At 42.7% G+C, this 18,544-nt stretch overlaps 1 protein-coding gene across 8 annotated transcripts in view; it reads left to right on the top strand.

Moving 5' to 3' along the window:
• The window catches only part of plekhg4 (pleckstrin homology domain containing, family G (with RhoGef domain) member 4), a 447,922-nt gene extending 430,086 nt beyond the window's left edge, over nucleotides 1-17,836 (top strand). For 5 of the 8 annotated variants that reach the window (XM_070897923.1, XM_070897924.1, XM_070897919.1 and 2 more), the window contains 3 exons: nucleotides 1,368-1,594; nucleotides 12,456-12,533; nucleotides 16,867-17,836. In XM_070897923.1, the coding sequence (XP_070754024.1) occupies nucleotides 1,368-1,594; nucleotides 12,456-12,500 (272 nt within the window). In that variant the 3' untranslated portion in view covers nucleotides 12,501-12,533; nucleotides 16,867-17,836. Of the gene's footprint in view, nucleotides 1-1,367; nucleotides 1,595-12,075; nucleotides 12,234-12,455; nucleotides 12,534-16,866 lie in introns of those variants that run through there. The other 3 variants (XM_070897920.1, XM_070897922.1, XM_070897921.1) reach the window with 3 other exon arrangements.
• Nucleotides 17,837-18,544: the final 708 nt, after the last annotated feature.

Genomic DNA, 18,544 nt, shown 5'->3' on the forward strand with positions numbered 1-18,544 from the left:
CCTAACTAAAGCCATAAACAACATTCTCTGCTACTGTGACCATGATGCATTATCTTTCCTCGTGCTCCATGATCTCCCTGCAGCCTTCAATGTGGTTGATTACATCATCCTTCTCTTCCATCATTCAACTTAGTGGAGTGCCCTTGAGTGGTTCCACTCTTATATTTGGATAACCAAAGCCATCGCCATCACTTTCAGCCTCGAGCAGAAACTCAGCACCCGTGCCACTTCAGTTCCCATTCCCCACCCCATGGCCAGTGTCTGAAGTTGAAGCAAACAGTTTGCAACAATGGCACCTCATTCAACCCCGAGATGAGTTTCCTACCCTTATCATCTTTGTTACAAAGAACTCCTATTTCATGCGCATTACATTCACAACCTCAGACTATCAGAAACTGTTCCTACCTGTCTCACCTCCAGACTCAATTACCCAAAAGCTCTCCAGGCCAACCTTCCATTCTGCACCCTCTCTAAACTTTTTTTTTAAATAGCTCTTCCAAAACTCAGCTGCCTGTATCCTATCTGCACCAAGTCCCACTCGCCCATCACCATCCTTACTTACCCACATTGGTTCCCAATCCCCTAACAGCTCAGATTTAAGATGCTTATCCTTGTGTTTAAGCCTTCCCCTATCTCTATAATGTATAACCATCTGCCCCAAAACTAGCCATTCCTCTGACTCCAGCCAATTTGCCTTTAGCCCCACTGCTGAAATTCCCTCCCCAAGGTCCTGTCTCTCCTCCTCTAAGGCCCCCCTTAAAATCCACCACTTCAGTGAAGCTTTTGGTCATCTCACCTAATCTTTCCTTCTTTGGCTTCGCATCAGTTTTTCTTTATGCCTTTGTGAAGCACTGGGGACAATTTCCTACGTTAAAGGCACTATGTAAGTGCTGGTTGTTACTGAATTTATGTAATATATTTTATTAATTAAAAATTAGGTTTATTTATTCTCGGTATTCTGCGTGCATTTATATATACCAGCAGATTAAATGTTACATTTTACAGACAAAAATGATATAAACAAGTTCTTCATTATAAATGTGTTCATTTTACTGCAATATGAATATAACTGAAATAAACAAAATGTAATTTTCTCATAACCATAGCTGCACATGAACACTGTTTGCCTATAAATAACTTTGCAAGTGCATTCAATCATGTCAATAATGAATGGATTCAAGGGGCCACACAGAGCCAGTAATTCTTCATGGTTTTACAATGAGATATCTGGTAACTTATTTAAAGGGAGAGTAAAATAGGTTATTGTTGACATTCCCAACTAAAGCTTTATCCTGCAGATGTTTCAGAAAAGTGTCCTTCTTGGGCAATTACAAACTTTGATTTGATTAATTCCTGTTCTTTTTAAGCAACCGAAAGCTCGGAGTCTTCTTTCCACTGCATGTCTGGTAGTGGATCTAGTGGGTCTGACAGTGGCTGTGTCTCCAGTCTCCTTCCTGAAAACTTATCCGAAGAGACAGGATCTCCATCCGATATATCTGCCTCGTATTCTTTCCCGGGATCCAAGCACAGCTCTAGTGCCACCTCTCCACTGGAAGACAAGCCTCGATTCTCTAACAGCCAGTATATTTCAGTGGTATGTATTGTGTGTACAATTATCCTCGGTTCATACAGCTGATGCTATCTTATAGTTATGCCAAATGCTTCAGTTTTTCAAGTTTTAGATACCTCCTACAAATTGTCTAAACACAGCCTACAATGGATGAAATAAAAACAGAAAATGCTGGAAATACTCAGCAGGTCAGTCAGCATCTGTGGAGAAAGAAACAGAGTTAACATTTCAGGTCAACTGGGAAGAAGTTAATGATTTAACAGTTTATAAGCAAGTATAGAGCCAGGCGAAAGGGGGGATTGAGGGGAGGAAAGAACAAAAATAAAGGTCTGACAGGGTGGAGGACAGGAGTGATTAAATAGGATCATAGAATGGTAGGTAGCCATTCGGCCCATCAAGTCAATGCCAGCTCTCTGCAGGAGCCATTCAGCTAGTCCCACTCCCCCGCCATTTCCCCGTAGCCCTGCAATTTTTTTTCCTTCAGGTATTTTATCCAATTCCCTTTTGAAAGCCATGATTGAGTCTGCCATCAGCACCTTTTCAGGCAGTGCATTCCAGTTCTTAACCACTCGCTGCGTAAGAAAGTTTTTCCTCATGTCACCTTTGGTTCTAGTGCCAATCACCTTAAACCTGTGTCCTCTGGTTCTCAACCCTTCTGCCAATGGGAAATGTTTCTCTCTATCTACTCTGTCTAGACGCCTCATGATTTTGAAATCTCCTCTCAACCTTCTCTCCTCTAAGGAGAGCAACACCAGCTCTCTATTCTATCCATGTAACTGAAGTCCCTTATCCCTGGAACCATTCTTGTAAATATTTTCTGCACCCTCTCTAAGGCCTTCATATCCTTCCTAAAGTGCAGTGCCAAGAATTGGACACAATACTCCAGTTGAGGCCAAACCAGTGTTCTTTAAAGATTCATCATAACTTCCTTGCTTTTGTACACTTATGCCTCTATTTATCAAGCCTAGAATCCCATGTGCTTTTGTAACCGCTTTCCTAAGCTGCCCTGCCACCTTCAACAGTTTGTGTAAATATACCTGTACCCCCAGGTGTCTCTGTTCATGCACTTCCTTTAGAATTATACCCTTTAGTTTATATTATCTCTCCTCGTTCTTCCTACAAAAATGTATCACTTCACACTTTTCTGCATTAAATTTCATCTGCCACGTGTCTGCCCATTCCACCAGCCTGTCTATGTCCTCTTGAAGTCTATCACTATCCTCCTCACTGTTCACTATACTTCCAAGTTTTGTGCCATCTGCAAATTTTGGAATGGTGCCCTGTACACGCGTATCCAAGTCATTAATATATATCAATAAATGCAGTGGTCCTGGTACCGACCCCTGGGGAACACCACTGTATACCTTCCTCCTTGTCCAAAAAACAACCATTTACCACTACTCTGTTTCCTGTCACTAAGCCAATTTTGTAACCATGCTGCCATTGTCCCTTTTTATTCCATGGGCTTCAACTTTGCTGGCAAAGCCTATTTTGTGACACTTTATCAATCACCTTTTGGAAGACCCTGTATAACCACATCAACCACATTGCCTTCATCAACCCTCTCTGTTACTTCATCAAAAAACTCAAATCAAGTTACTTAAACACTATTTGCCTTTAACAAATCCATGTTGGATCTCCTGAATTAATCCACACTTGTCCAAATGACTTAATTTTGTCCCTGATTATTATTTCTAAAAGCTTCCTCGCTACTGAGGTTAAACTGACTAGCCTGTAGTCGCTGGGTTTATCCTTGCACCCTTTAAGGGTGTAACATTTGCAATTCTCCAGTCCTCTGGCTCCACCCCCATATCCAAGGAGGATTGGAAGATTATGGCCAGTACCTCTGCAATTTCCACCTTTACAATTTCCACCTTTACTTCCCAGCCAGCCTTTCTAGTACCTCCTCTTTATCAATTTTTATCCCATCCAGTATCTCAACTACCTCCTCTTTCTCTATGACTTTGGCAGCATCCTCTTCCGTGGTAAAGACAGATGCAAAGTACTCATTTAGTACCTCAGCCATGCCCTCTGCCTCCATGCATATCCTTTTTGGTCCCTAATTGGCCTCACTCCAACTCATGCCACCCTTTTACTATCTATATGCCTACAGAAGTCTTTTGGATTCACTTTTATGTTAGTTGCCAATCTATTCTCATTCTTTGCCACTCATTTTCTTTTACAATTCCCCTCTGAACTTTCTATATTCAGCCTGATTCTCACTTGTATTCTCAACCTGATATCTGTCATATACATCCTTTTTCTGCTTCACCTTCCTCTCTATCCCTTTCGTCATCCAGGGAGCTCTGACTTTAGTTGCCCTCCCTTTCCCCTCGTGGGAATGTACGTCGATTGTACCTGAACCATCTCTTTAACTACAGTTTTGCCTGCCAATCTTTGATTCCAATTTACTCTGGCCAAACCTGTTCTCAAGCTACTGAAATTGGCCTTCCAATTAAGCATTTTTACTCTAGATTGGTCCCTGTCCTTTTCCAGAGCTAATCTAAAGCTTATGATCACTGTTCTTTAAATGTTCCCCTACTGACACTTGCTCTACTTGACCCATCTCATTCCCAAGAACCAGATCCAGCAATGCCACCTTCCTCGTTGGGCTGGAAACGTACTGATCAAGAAAGTTCTCCTGAATACAGTTCAGAAATTCTTCCCCCCCCCCCCCCCCCTCTGCCCTTTACACTATTACTATCCCAGTCTATATTAGGATAGTTGAAGTCCCCTATTATGACTACTCTATAGTTCTTGCACCTCTCTCTAATTTCCTTGCAAATTTGCTCTTCTATATCCTTCCCACTAGTTGGTGGCCTATCGAATATACTTGGTAGTGTAATGGCACCTCTATTTCTTAACTCTAGCCAAATAGATTCTGTCCTTGACGCCTCCAGGACATTCTCTCGCTCCAGCACTGTAACATTCTCTTTAACCAATTCTGCCACCCCACCTCCTTTCTTTCCTTCCCTATCTTTCCTGAACACCTTTATATCCCGAAATCCTACCCTTTTTTTGAGCCAGGTCTCTGTTATCATCACAACATCATATTCCCATGTGGCTATTTCCACCTACAGCTCACTAACCGTATTGTCCATGCTTCATACATTTACATACATGCACTGTAAACCTATCTTGGGTTGGGCAGCGCGAGTCCAGGGTCGGAGAGGCCTATAAAGGCTCGTCGGAGGAGGAGTTCGGGCACTTGGGCAGCGCGAGTCCCGGGTCGGAGAGGCCTATAAAGGCTCATCGGAGGAGGAGTTCGGACAGTTGGGCAGCGCGACTCCGCGGTCGGAGAGGCCTATAAAGGCTCATCGGAGGAGGAGTTCGGGCAGCGCGAGTCCCGAGTCGGAGAGGCCTATAAAGGCTCGTCGGCGGAGGAGGTTGGGAAGCGCGAGTCCGGCATCGGAGAGGCCTATAAAGGCTCATCGGAGGAGGAGTTCGGGCAGTTGGGCAGCGTGAGTCCGGGGTCGGAGAGGCCTATAAAGGCTCGTCGGAGGAGGAGTTCGGACAGTTGGGCAGCGTGAGTCCGGGGTCGGAGAGGCCTATAAAGGCTCGTCGGCGGAGGAGGTTGGGCAGCATGAGTCCGGGGTCGGAGAGGCCTATAAAGGCTCGTCGGAGGAGGAGTTCGGACAGTTGGGCAGCGTGAGTCCGGGGTCGGAGAGGCCTATAAAGGCTCGTCGGCGGAGGAGGTTGGGCAGCGTGAGTCCGGGGTCGGAGAGGCCTATAAAGGCTCGTCGGAGGAGGAGTTCGGGCAGTTGGGCAGCGTGAGTCCGGGGTCGGAGAGGCGTGGCTTGCACAACTGCAGCAGAGAGGCAAAAAAGAAGTAGAGAGAAATCGAAAGATGACGTCGCAGCCAAGATGGTAAGTGATTGGCTGGTGATTGGTAAGTAGTTTTTCTTTTTCTTTTTTATATCAGTAAGCAACATTTAGCATTGTTGTTGCCAATTTAAGTGTATCTAAGGGTTAAGTAAGGGCAGGAGAGCTCGGACACGTGTTATGCTCCTCCTGTACTATGTCGGAAGTCAGGGACGCCACCGGTGTCCTGACGACTACGTGTGCGGGAAGTGTGTCCGCCGCAGCTCCTGACGGACCGCGTTGTGGAACTGGAGCTGCGGGTGGATTCACTCTGGAGCATGCACAATGCTGAGAATGACATGAATAGCACGTTTAGCGAGTTGGTCTTACCGCAGGTAATGGGTCCACAGCCAGATAGGGAATGGAAGACCAACAGGAACAGCAGTGCAAGGAAGGTAGTGCAGGGGTCCCCTGCAGTCATCCCCCTGCAAAACAGATACACCGCTTTGGGTACTGTTGAGGGGGATGACTCATCAGGGGAGAGCAGCAGCAGCCAAGTTCATGGCACCGTGGCTGGCTCTGCTGCACAGAAGGGCAGGAAAAAGAGTGGGAGAGCGATAGTGATAGGGGATTCAATTGTAAGGGGAATAGATAGGCGTTTCTGCGGCCGCAACCGAGACTCCAGGATGGTATGTTGCCTCCCTGGTGCAAGGGTCAAGGATGTCTCTGAGTGGGTGCAGGACATTCTGAAAAGGGAGGGTGAACAGCTAGTTGTCGTGGTGCATATAAGTACCAATGACATGGGTAAAAAATGGGATGAGGTCCTACGAGATGAATTTAGGGAGCTAGGAGTTAAATTAAAAAGTAGGACCTCAAAAGTAGTAATCTCAGGATTGCGACCAGTGCCACGTGCTAGTCAGAGTAGGAATCGCAGGATAGCTCAGATGAATACGTGGCTTGAGGAGTGGTGCAGAAGGGAGGGATTCAAATTCCTGGGACATTGGAACTGGTTCTGGGGGAGGTGGGACCAGTACAAACCGGACGGTCTGCACCTGGGCAGGATCGGAACCAATGTCCTAGGGGGAGTGTTTGTTAGTGCTGTTGGGGAGGAGTTAAACTAATATGGCAGGGGGATGGGAACCTATGCAGGGAAACAGAGGGAAATAGAAGGGAGCAGAAGCAAAAGATAGAAAGGAGAATAGTAAAAGTGGAGGGCAGAGAAACCCAAGGCAAAAGCAAAAAGGGCCACATTACAGCAAGATTCAAAAGAGGCAAAGTGTGTTTAAAAAGACAAACCTGAAGGCTCTGTGCCTCAATGCAAGGAGTATTCAGAATAAGGTGGATGAATTAACTGCACAGATAGCAGTTAACGGATACGATATGATTGGCATCATGGAGACATGGCTCCAGGGTGACCAAGGCTGGGAACTCAACATCCAGGGGTATTCAACATTTAGGAAGGATCGACAGAAAGGAAAAGGGGACGGGGTGGTGTTGCTGGTTAAAGATGAAATCAATGCAATTGTAAGGAAGGACATTAGTCTGGATGATGTGGAATCGGTAAGGGTGGAGCTGCGGAATTCCAAAGGGCAGAAAACGCTAGTGGGAGTTGTGTATAGACCACCAAATAGTAGTAGTGAGGTTGGGGACAGCATCAAATAAGAAATTAGGGATGCGTGCAATAAAGGTACAGCAGTAATCGTGGACAACTTTAATCTACATATTGATTGGACTAACCTAACTGGTAGCAATGCGGTGGAGGAGGATTTCCTGGAGTGTATTAGGGATGGTTTTCGAGACCAATATGTCGAGGAACCAACCAGGGAGCTGGCCATTCTAGACTGGGTGATGTGTAATGAGAAGGGACTAATTAGCAATCTTGTTGTGCGAGACCCCTTGGGGAAAAGTGACCATAATATGGTAGCATTCCTTATTAAGATGGAGAGTGACAAAGTTAATTTGGAAACTTGGGTCCTGAACTTAAGGACAGGTAACTTCGACGGTATGAGGCATGAATTGGCTAGAATAGACTGGCAGAGGATACTTAAAAGGTTGACGGTGGATAAGCAATGGCAAACATTTAGATCACATGGATGAACTTCAGCAATTGTACATCCCTGTCTGGAGTAAAAATAAAACTGGGAAGGTGACTCAACCATGGCTAACGAGGGAAATTAAGGATAGTGTTAAAGCCAAGGAAGAGGCATATAAAAAGCAACAAACCTGAGGACTGGGAGAAATTTAGAATTCAACAGAGGAGGACTAAGGGTTTAATTAAGAGAGGGAAAATAGAGTACGAGAGGAAGCTTGCAGGGAACATAAAAACTGACTGCAAAAGCTTCTATAAATATTTGAAGAGAAAAAGATTAGTAAAGACAAACGTAGGTCCCTTGCAGTTGGATTCAGATGAATGTATAATGGGGAACAAAGAAATGGCAGACCAATTGAACCAATACATCGGTTCTGTCTTCACAAAGGAAGATACAAATAACCTTCCGAATGTACTAGGGGACAGTGGGTCTAGTGAGAAGGAGGAACTGAAAGATATCCTTATTAGGCGGGAAATTGTTTTAGGGAAGTTGATGAAATTAAACGGCAACAAATCCCCGGGGCCTGACAGTCTGCATCCCAGAGTACTTAAGGAAGTGTCCCTAGAAATAGTGAATGCATTGGTGATCATTTTTCAACAGTCTATCAACTCTGGATCAGTTCCTATGGACTGGAGGATAGCTAATGTAACACCACTTTTTAAAAAAGGAGGGAGAGAGAAAACGGGTAATTATAGACCGGTTAGCCTGACATCAGTAGCGGGGAAAATGTTGGAATCAATCATTAAGGATGAAATAGCAGCGCATTTGGAAAGCAGTGACAGGATCGGTCCAAGTCAGCATGGATTTATGAAAGGGAAATCATGCTCGACGAATCTTCTGGAATTTTTTGAGGATGTAACTAGTAGAGTGGACAAGGGAGAACCAGTGGATGTGGTGTATTTGGACTTTTCAGAATGGCTGGCAGTGACTAGTGGGGTGCTGCAGGGCTCAGTGCTGGGACCCCAGCTCTTTATCCAAATCGTTAATGTATATTGTAAAGGAATTGAGTGTAATATCTCCAAGTTTGCGGATGACACTAAACTGGGCGGTGGTGTGAGCTGTGAGGAGGACGCTAAGAGGCTGCAGGGCAACTTGGACAGGTTAGGTGAGTGAGCAAATGCATGGCAGATGCAGTATAATGTGGATAAATGTGAGGTTATCCATTTTGTGGCAAAAACACGAAGGCAGATTATCTGAATGGCGGCAGATTAGGAAAAGGGGAGGTGCAACGAGACCTGGGTGTCATGGTTCATCAGTCACTGAAAGTGGGCATGCAGGTACAGCAGGCGGTAAAGAAGGCAAATGGTATGTTGGCCTTCATAGCGAGGGGATTTGAGTATAGGAGCAGGGAGGTCTTACTGCAGTTGTACAGAGCCTTAGTGAAGCCTCACCTGGAATATTGTGTTCAGTTTTGGTCTCCTAGTTTGAGGAAGGACGTTCTTGCTATTGAGGGAGTGCAGCGAAGGTTCACCAGACTGATTCCAGGGATGGCTGGGCTGTCATATGAGGAGAGACTGGTTCAACTGGGCCTTTATTCACTGGAGTTTAGAAGGATGAGAGGGGATCTCATAGAAACATATAAGATTCTGACGGGACTGGACAGGTTAGATGCGGGAAGAATGTTCCCGATGATGGGGAAGTCCAGAAACAGGGGACATAGTCTTAGGATAAGAGGTAGGCCATTTAGGACTGAGATAGGAGAAACTTCTTCACTCAGAAAGTTGTTAACCTGTGGCATTCCCTGCCGCAGAGAGTTGTTGATGCCAGTTCATTGGATATATTCAAGAGGGAGTTAGATATGGCCCTTACGGTTAAGGGGATCAAGGGGTACGGAGAGAAAGCAGGAAAGGGGTACTGAAGGAATGATCAGCCATGATCTTATTGAATGGCGGTGCAGGCTCAAAGTGCTGAATGGCCTACTCCTGCATCTATTTTCTATGTTTCTATCTTAGATCTTCTGTATTCTCTCTTAGTCTGACCCCACCTAATACCGTACTATTTCTTACTTTAGTGCTACCTGTCTATTCCAATGCTTTGTGAACTTTGTTCTCCTTTCCAATGGTATATCCCAGTGTCCATCCCCCTGCCAAATTAGTTCAAACCCTCCCCATCAGCACGAGCAAACCACCGCCCCCACCCACCCGCGAGCTAATGGTCCCGGCTCTGTTGAGGTGCAACCCGTCCGGCCTGTACAGGTCCCACCTCCATCAGAACCGGTCCTAATGTGCCAGGAATCTAAAGCCCTCCCTCTTGCACCAGCTCTCTATTCATCTGCTCTACTATATCATTGATACTGAAATGGACCACTACCTCTGGTGTTCATCCTCCCCCCTCAATGTTCTGCAGGCGCTTAATGACATCCTTGTCCCTGGTACCAGCAAGGCAACATACCATCTCTGAATCACGGGTGCAACCATAGAAAAGCCTGTCTGTTCCCCTAACTCTCGAATCCCCTATCACTATTACTTTCCCGATCTTCCTCCTTCGCCCCCATACAACGGAATCACCCTTGGTGCAATGGACATGGCTCTTGCTGTACACCCCAGAGGAACCATCACCCTCACTCGTATTCAGTGAATAGTGATTAGAGAGTGAGATGCACTCGGGGGACTCCTGCACTACCTGCCTGGACCTCCTTGTCTGCCTGACCCATTCCCCCTCTGCCCGCACACTCTTAATATGCAGGTGACCACCTCCTGAAGCGTGCTATCCACGTGACTCTGTCTCACTGATGCACTGCAGATACTAGTTGCTGCTCAAGCTCCGAAACCTGGAGCTTGAGCTCCTCCAGCTGAGGACATTTGCTGTACACATGGTCGTCCAGGACACTCGAAGCGTCCTGGAGTTCACATGGCACAAGATGTGCATTCCACGGGACTCAAGTGCCCTGCCATGCTTCTTTTTAATAGACAGACTATTAACTAATTTATCAAAAATCTTGTATAATGGTTTGGTCCTATGTTGTGGTTGGAAAACTGGTAAAAGCAGATATTCTTACATGCTTAACATGCATGTTGAGTTTGAGTTCTCAGTTGAACTCATTGCTGTGCTCCACACACAGAGTTAACTAGTCACGATTAGAGTTCAATAAGTTAGGTCGGCATCTTTCATAAGAATAGGCAAGTCTGTGAAAAGGCTACCTGACCATTGAAGTTGATCACTCTTGTACCCTAACTCTCCCAGCCTAACAAACTGCATTTTAACTTGCTGTCTGCTGACTTATCTGACAAATTATTCCAAATATTTATCACCCTTATAGTAGAGAAATTCTTTCTAATACATATTTTAAATTAATTTTAATTTAAGTTCTCTGGATCTGCTACCCTGATTGATTGAGTGATATTCTGGGTTTACCTTACCAATAACACATCATATTTTATATTACATCCAAGTTACTTCACTTCCCAAGTTCCCTTCCAAGTCATACATCGTCCTGACTTGGATATAAATCGTCATTCCTTCATTGTCGCTGGATCAGAATCCTGGCACTCCCCAGTTAACAGTATTGTGGGAGTATCTTCATCATACGGACTGCAGCGGTTCGAGAAAGTGGCTCCACCACCACCACCTTCTCGAGGGCAACTTGGGATCAGCAATAAATGCTGGCCTTGCTAGCACGCCCATATCCCAAGAATAAATAAAAAATAATATATACACCTTCGTGAGGTCCCCCAAATCTTCTTTCTAGATTATACAACTCAAATCTTAATATATTTCTTCACAGACCACCCCCATTACACTTGAGATAATTCTTCTTGCTTTTCCCTGCATTCTCCCAATGTGTACACACACCATTTTTGCAGTGTGATAACCAGAATTGAACACCATATTCTCGATGTGCATAACCAGTGCATATATGTACTTAATTCTTCTGGCAGCATATTACATAATTTAGCTTTTGTAATTGCCCCACCACTACTCCCAGGTTCCTTTCTGATTCTTCCTGGCGAATTCTGTTCTGTTCATTGCATACTTAGCGCCATATTATTTTCTTTCCAATGTGTAACGCTTTATAATTGTCAGTGCTAGATTTTATTATCTATTTGCCTTCCCAATTGCATAATGGATACTTCTGCAAATTATTAACTTCTATTTTCATGATAGTCTGAAAATTTTTCGAAGCTTATGACATCCAGGCCATTTATGTAGTTTAGAAACAGAGGCACAAGCCCTGATCCCTGTTATGCTTCACCTAATACCCACTCTTGCCAATTTTGGCATTGCACCCATTAGTAATACGTACTCGGTTTCCAATTGTTTTTAAAAACAACTTGTTATCCAATCTCCAATTCTACACAGAATTCCTGTCTTTTACATCCTTCATGTAGAACTTCATCAAATGCTTTCTGAAGCTACAAAGAAACTAATCAGACACTCCCATTATCTTTTTATTATAAAGTGAACAAGGAAGTTGAGGCAAATCTATCAAAATCTATGCTGTTTCTTTTTATATTATTGCTGTATGGGTACTACTCCGTTAATTTAGCCTAGTATTGATGTGAAACTAATGGCCCTCTAGATGCCTGGGTTAGATTTCCTTACTAATTAACAGAATATAATGTTTGTTTACATTTTAGTAAAGTATGCGATTTTAATGTATTTGTTTCTTTCTAGTGCTCAGCCAAGCAATGCATTTGAAGCACAGACCTTCAATCTAGAACACCCAGCGAAGTTGTAGCCACAGTCACATAGCAGCTACTGTAATTTGATAATATTGGGTGTGAAATTTATGTGATTAGAGACTGGAAATGTCAAATTATTGTGGGGAGAGAAAATTGGGGCTAAGATATATTGTATTGTCTTTAGATGCAAAGAAAAAAAAGGTTCAACTTGCTTGTGCAGAAGGCCTTGTGTCCATGTCATCTTGTGTGCTGCTGCTCTGTTAATGCTTCCTGTGCCACTTGCAGTGCTGTCTTAAACCTGATGGTGTGAAACGGAGGGCCATTCCCAGTCATTAACTGCTTTCTCTAACCTGCCGTTCTACTTTTCCTCAGCAGAAACCAGATCAAATTACCATAAGTCCATCCACAATGGTGTAAGAGTTGTTGTGTTCTCTATCCTGCCTTGTCTAAGTAAGTGAGGTGTTGCATTCTTGCTATTTTTGTTCAGTAAATTTTCTTTTAACCCTCTAATAGCTTCTCCTTTATCCAAAGTTGCTTAAATAATATAAACTGCAGAACAGAAATTATAAGTAACAGATAAAAAACCAGCAAATAAATGGTACAGCAAATTGTAGTGGTTTAACAGAACATAACTAATCCTCCTCAGATTTAGAAAATATTCTTTGCTAATTCATTTAATAAATGCTGGCCCTGTGATGGCTTCCCTTAACAGCAGGTATCCATGAGGTTATTTCTTTCTTCCCCTATAAAGTTTCTAGCCTTCCTCTAGATGGCCTCTGAAGAACTGGCACATGCTACTCCGAGTACCCTTTGAAGTTCAACCAGGAGTAAAGAAAATTCAAAATGTACCTTCCAGAATCAAAGCTGCTTATTGTTCAGAATCTTGGACACGGGAAATGTCTGCAGATATAAAATTATTCAATAGAATGGCAACAGTGTCTTAACTAATAGAGCGAGCAGGCACTCTCCACTGATGCTGCCTGACCTGCTGAATGTTTGCAGCATTTTCTGTTTCTATCATAAACAGGTAGACAAGTTGCAATTAAAACATTACCGTATTGGCTTCCTGATTATCGAGTACCAACTTATCCTATTAGGCTACTTATGGAACATAACTTTCAGATAGCTGAGCCATTAGGGCAGATAATGAGCCCTCTCAGGCCAGTGATTGTCTCCCATTGGCCTGAAGTAATTGAATAAATTATTAAAGCAGTTGAGATGATTGTTTGCAGTCAAGCACCCCAATCAAAGACAGACTGCTCCCACTCCCCCAATAAAGAAACGTCAATGCACAGAAATTTAAAATATAAAGGCTTTTCTCTGATGTGAAATATAATAAAATGCCCTAATTATCAGATGGCTGATTATTGGCAGCCATACGTCACCATTCCCCAAGACAAAAGGGAGTCACTTTCTCAGGACAGTCAGGAAATGCTTATTCGAAGGTTCTCTACTGTCTTATGAATTTTGAGCTTTTTCATGTTCAAATAAATGGAATGCAATCAATCTGATGGCCATAATCTATGTACACATTAGTCATTTCTGCGTCTAAATCTATTTAAGTGGGTTATGTTGACATGGGGAAATTATAGGTGAGAAGTGAGCAATAGATTTGTATGCAGTTAAGCTGCTAGTAATGGTAAGCGGAATTGAAGTGAAAGATGGAGAAGGTTAAATTAAAATTAAAGAAAAACTTAAAGGGAAACAAGGAAGAGAGTAAATCCTTTTTATTATCTTAATGGCAACACAGACACAATTTTCCAGCTAGTGGTAGTCGTTAGTTCTAAACTAATATAACATTTTCCCCTAAATCAAAGAGCAAAAGATTTATTTAATGAAATAGAAATTGAGTACAATTGAGACTTCTCGTATCTTAGCCTTTATGATGCCTGTCTGTTATTTTGTATGTTGACTCTGAAATAGTGCAACATATTGGGAAATTTATTAGCAGTTGTAGCTTGATATAAAGAATCCTTGTGTATGTTCAATAAACACATAGGTAGAAAAGAGATTGCTCTCCATGCTAAATTTGCAAATATTTGTTATTGTATTTTAATGCTAAAATGTCACATTGCATCTCCAACTAGAAAGCTTGATGCTGTGTCTGCCTGACATGAGCACAGATTCTTTAAGAACTTGATAATGTTGCTCATAGCTTTCAAAATAGGAGTCTGCCAGCCAATGTTCCCTTCAATTTTTTTCTTGTGTGCGTGGCACCTTAAAAATACCACGCATGCGCGATTTTTCCTATTTAAAAGCCAGTGTGCTGGCTGCGCAGGAACTGCAGAGTCACACAGCTTAAAGGAAACATTGCTGTCACCACAATATATTAATGCATGTATGAGCTGCTTCAAGCAGTGCAAGCTTGTATATTCATCTTGGTGTGAAAATCTTCAGTATACAATATCAAGATGGTAGAAATTCTCTTACTTTAGTATCTGAGCCCAGCAACATTTTCAAATTCAGTGGGGACCAGGAAGGGGTTAAGATTAAATTAAGATGCAAACTTGCTTCTAAGATCTTGTTTTTTTTGTCTTTGTTTTTAATCTGTGCTGCCTTGCTTTGTATCAAGCAGAATTTTAACAGCTGGATTTGTTTACAGCATCTAAAATTATGGTGTACACGTGCGAGGACCCAACAACAAGTGGGAGGAGCCCGTGGACTTCTTTGTCACTAAGATTGCGATCATCCTATCAGCTGCCTCTGCCAATTCCCTCACTTCCCCTAACCCTGCGGGCCAAACTTTCTCTAAGGTTCCCCCTGCCCTAGCCCTAAACTTGCATCTTTATCTAGTTTTTCTCCAATCTCCCCTCATCCCCTCTCCGAGCTCATCTTGTCCATAAGACCCACTTGCCCCCTCGACCCCATTCCCACCAAACTGCGGAACACCCAACTTCCCTTCCTGGCTCCCATGGTAGCTGATATTGTTACGGGTTCTCTCTCCTCAGGTACTGTTTCTCCCCCCCGCCAACCCTTCAAATCACCCCTCTCAAAAAAAAAAAACACCGCCCCCATCTCCAATCTCCCTTTCCTCTCAAAAGTCCTTGAACATGTCACCTCCCAAATCCGTGCACATCTTTTTTGGAACTCCATGTTTGAGTCTCTCCAATCATGTTTCCGCCCCTGCCACAGTACCGAAACGGCTCTTATCAAAGTCACAAATGACTACCTTTGACATAGTCACATAGGATAACTATCCCTTCTTGACCTGTCTACAGCCTTTGACATAGTTGAGCACATAATCCTTCTCCACCGCCATCCAGCTGGGTGATGGGACTGCAATCACCTGGTTCCACTCTTATCTAATTGTAGCCAGAGGATCACCTGCAATGGCTTCTCTTCCTGCTCCCACACTGTTACTTCTGGTGTCCTCCAAAAATCTATTGTTGGCCCCCTTCTAGATTTCATCTACAAGCTGCCTCTCCATGACATCATCCAAAAACACAGTTCTACCTCACCACCACCTTTCTCGACTCCTCCACTGTCTGTATATTGTCAGACTGCTTATCCGACAACCAGTATTGGATGAGCAGAAATTTTCGCCAACTAAATATTAGGAAGACCAAATCGTTGTCTTCAATCCCCGCCACACACTTTGTTCCTTGGCCACCGACTCCATCCTTCTCCCTGACAACTATCTGAGGCTGAACCAGACTGTTTGCAACCTTGTTGTCATATTTGATCCCAAGATGAGCATCCGACCACAAATCCATGCCATCGCTAACATCACCGATTTTGCTCCTGCATCAGCTCATCTGCTGCTGAAACCTTAATTCATGCTTTTGTTACCTCTAGGTTTGACTATTCCAATGCACTCCTGGCCGGCCTCCCACGTTCTACCCTCCGTAAACTTCAGGTCATCCAAAACTCGGCAGCCCGTGTCCTAACTCGCACCAAGACCTATTCACCCATCACCCCTGTGTTCGCTGATCTTCATTGGCTTCCGGTTAAGCAACACTTCAATTTTAAAATTCTCATCCTTGTTTTCAAATCCCTCCATGGCCTCGCCCATCCCTATCTCTGTAATCTCCTCCAGTCATACAACCCACCAAGATATTTGCGCTTCTCTAATTCTGGTCTCTTGAGCATCCCTGATTTGAATCGCTCCACTATTACTGGCCAATGTCCTAAGCTCTGGAATTCCCTCCCTAAACCCTTCCACCTCGCTTTCCTCCTTTAAGACGCTCCTTAAAACTTACCTCTTTTCACCTGCCCTAATATCTCATGTGGTTCAGTGTCAAATTTTGTTTTGTAAATCTCCTGTGAAACGCCTTTGGATGTTTTCCGATGTTAAAAGCGATATATAAGTACAAGTTGTTGTTATAGATCAAATAAATGAGCTTAGGATTGAATCCAACCTAGCATTGAAGACGTGGAAATTTCCATTCTGTAAAAACTAATAAGGATCTTAATTACAATGATTTTCAGTCTCAGCTTAGTTCTTAATGAGTGACTTCACACAGTACAAACCAGTCCATGATCGATTGCTAAATTGGTACTTTTGCTTAGAGGCTACAGGATAGCTTGTATTGGAAATGGGAATGTCACAGTGGCACAGTGGTGGAGCTTTTCTGAGATTGGCTTGAGCAGAGTAGATGGAGTTATACTCCTTCTCTAAAGAACTAATCAGATATTTTCTGGCAATTGGAAACAAAGTTACAATTTTTCACCTAGTTTGAACACAAAATTCACCAAAATGTATCTTTTAATAAATCTTGTTTTTTTTGGTAATTTTTAATTATGTATCTGATGCATCGTTTTAACACATTTACTTTTCTGTTAGGTTTGAAAAACATCTGTCCTATTCCATCTATTACTGGAAAGCAAATGTAACCCCTTAAACAACTGGTGAAGAGCCGAACAATCAGCTTTCCTCGTACCATATCCACCACCCCAAAATGGAACATGATTTGGTACTCTTTAGAAACTATTATAATTTTTTGTGCACTGACTGCATTCAGGTAACTTGGAAGACTGTGTGGCCCAGAGACTAGGTGACCATTGGAACTTCAATTTTATTTTTGCAGCAGTTCACTTTTTTGGCAAATTACATTACATTCTTCATTTTGGCTAATAAGTAGATAACATCATGCAGTATCTATACTGTACAATTAGACAAATAATTGTAAATACTAGTTAACATTTCTGTGCAAACTTTGTGTTTTGTTGGTCTGTTTGATCAAATTTCTTAAGATGAACAATTTACTTAGATATTGATTGTTAGCCTTTCTAGTGTCTTGCATAAGGTGCATGTAGATAACCCTTAGACAGAAAATTAAACAATTATATTTGTTGAATAAGAGTTACTTTTACAAATTAAAACATCTTTTGTCACACTGGCTAAAAGATTTAGAGTAGCCTATTGACCAGCATTAATAATAAAATGAAATAGTGAGACTAATAAGGTACTGACGACAGAGGAGTTTTGCAGCTCCTGTTCAACAGTTTACGTAGTGCATTTATCTCACTAAATAACTGTTTCTGTAAAATCTGTAAATAATGTACTTAGCACAAGTTGTGCTGGGTTTTCTGGGAGGAAAAGACGTATAAATATAACTTTTTTTTCCAAACTAATTACCAGCAAAACAGGGAAATCACTAAAGTGCCATTGGTAATTACTTTCATTAATTTGATTTGATTTAATTTACTGAGATAAGCATGTACATGTGCTGTCATTCATTTTGTTGACCTTAATATACTCCTACACTTGGGCATTTTCAGTATTTAATAAAGATGAACGGCTTTGTTTCTAATTGTTTGAACTTTATTCACAAGTCTTGAATGAGCAATATTTCATTATGTAAGTTCCAACAATTTTATCAAAGGAAAAAGTATAGCAAGTACAAATGAACAAAGCAAAAACATTGCAAAATTGGTTGTTTCCTTAGACTTATAAAGGTTGAACTGTGAAATTATAATTTAATTAACTTTTAGAACTGATATATGCGCTGATTCACAGCCCATATTTTCAGGTGCTGAGGCTTGCTATGCAGCCCTTGAAAATAGTGTGAGATGATATAGTGTGGAAGCATCTATGCCACTGAGATTCTGCATACCAGGCATGTACTGAGCTCATCAGAGCCTCATGCTCTCATAATATGTCTTCAGCACCTGAACAGCCCTGCTGGAGCTCAGCTCCTATTTTAAAAAAAAAATGGGTATGGGATAGTTGTTCCATTTAGCCATGTTGGCTTCTGTTCCTCAAAGGAGAGCCTGCTGGTAGCTGCATGTTGACCCAGGAATTTCACTGCTTATTTCACTAGGTACCTGAGTTAAAGTTGAACTCCATCTGCCATGTTTAGGTGGTAACTGAGGGGAACCATGATGAAGCTCAGTCTAAATAGAACCACTGGCCATTACTCCCTGTCTGCTGCTCTTTATGAGTACAGGTGGGCTCAGAAGAGGCATACAATACAGGCTGGCCAAGGTATCCAAGATAATTGTAATAGAACAATCTTGCC

This window comes from Pristiophorus japonicus, chromosome 13 (assembly GCF_044704955.1).
Source record: "Pristiophorus japonicus isolate sPriJap1 chromosome 13, sPriJap1.hap1, whole genome shotgun sequence".
Taxonomy (NCBI): domain Eukaryota; kingdom Metazoa; phylum Chordata; class Chondrichthyes; family Pristiophoridae; genus Pristiophorus; species Pristiophorus japonicus.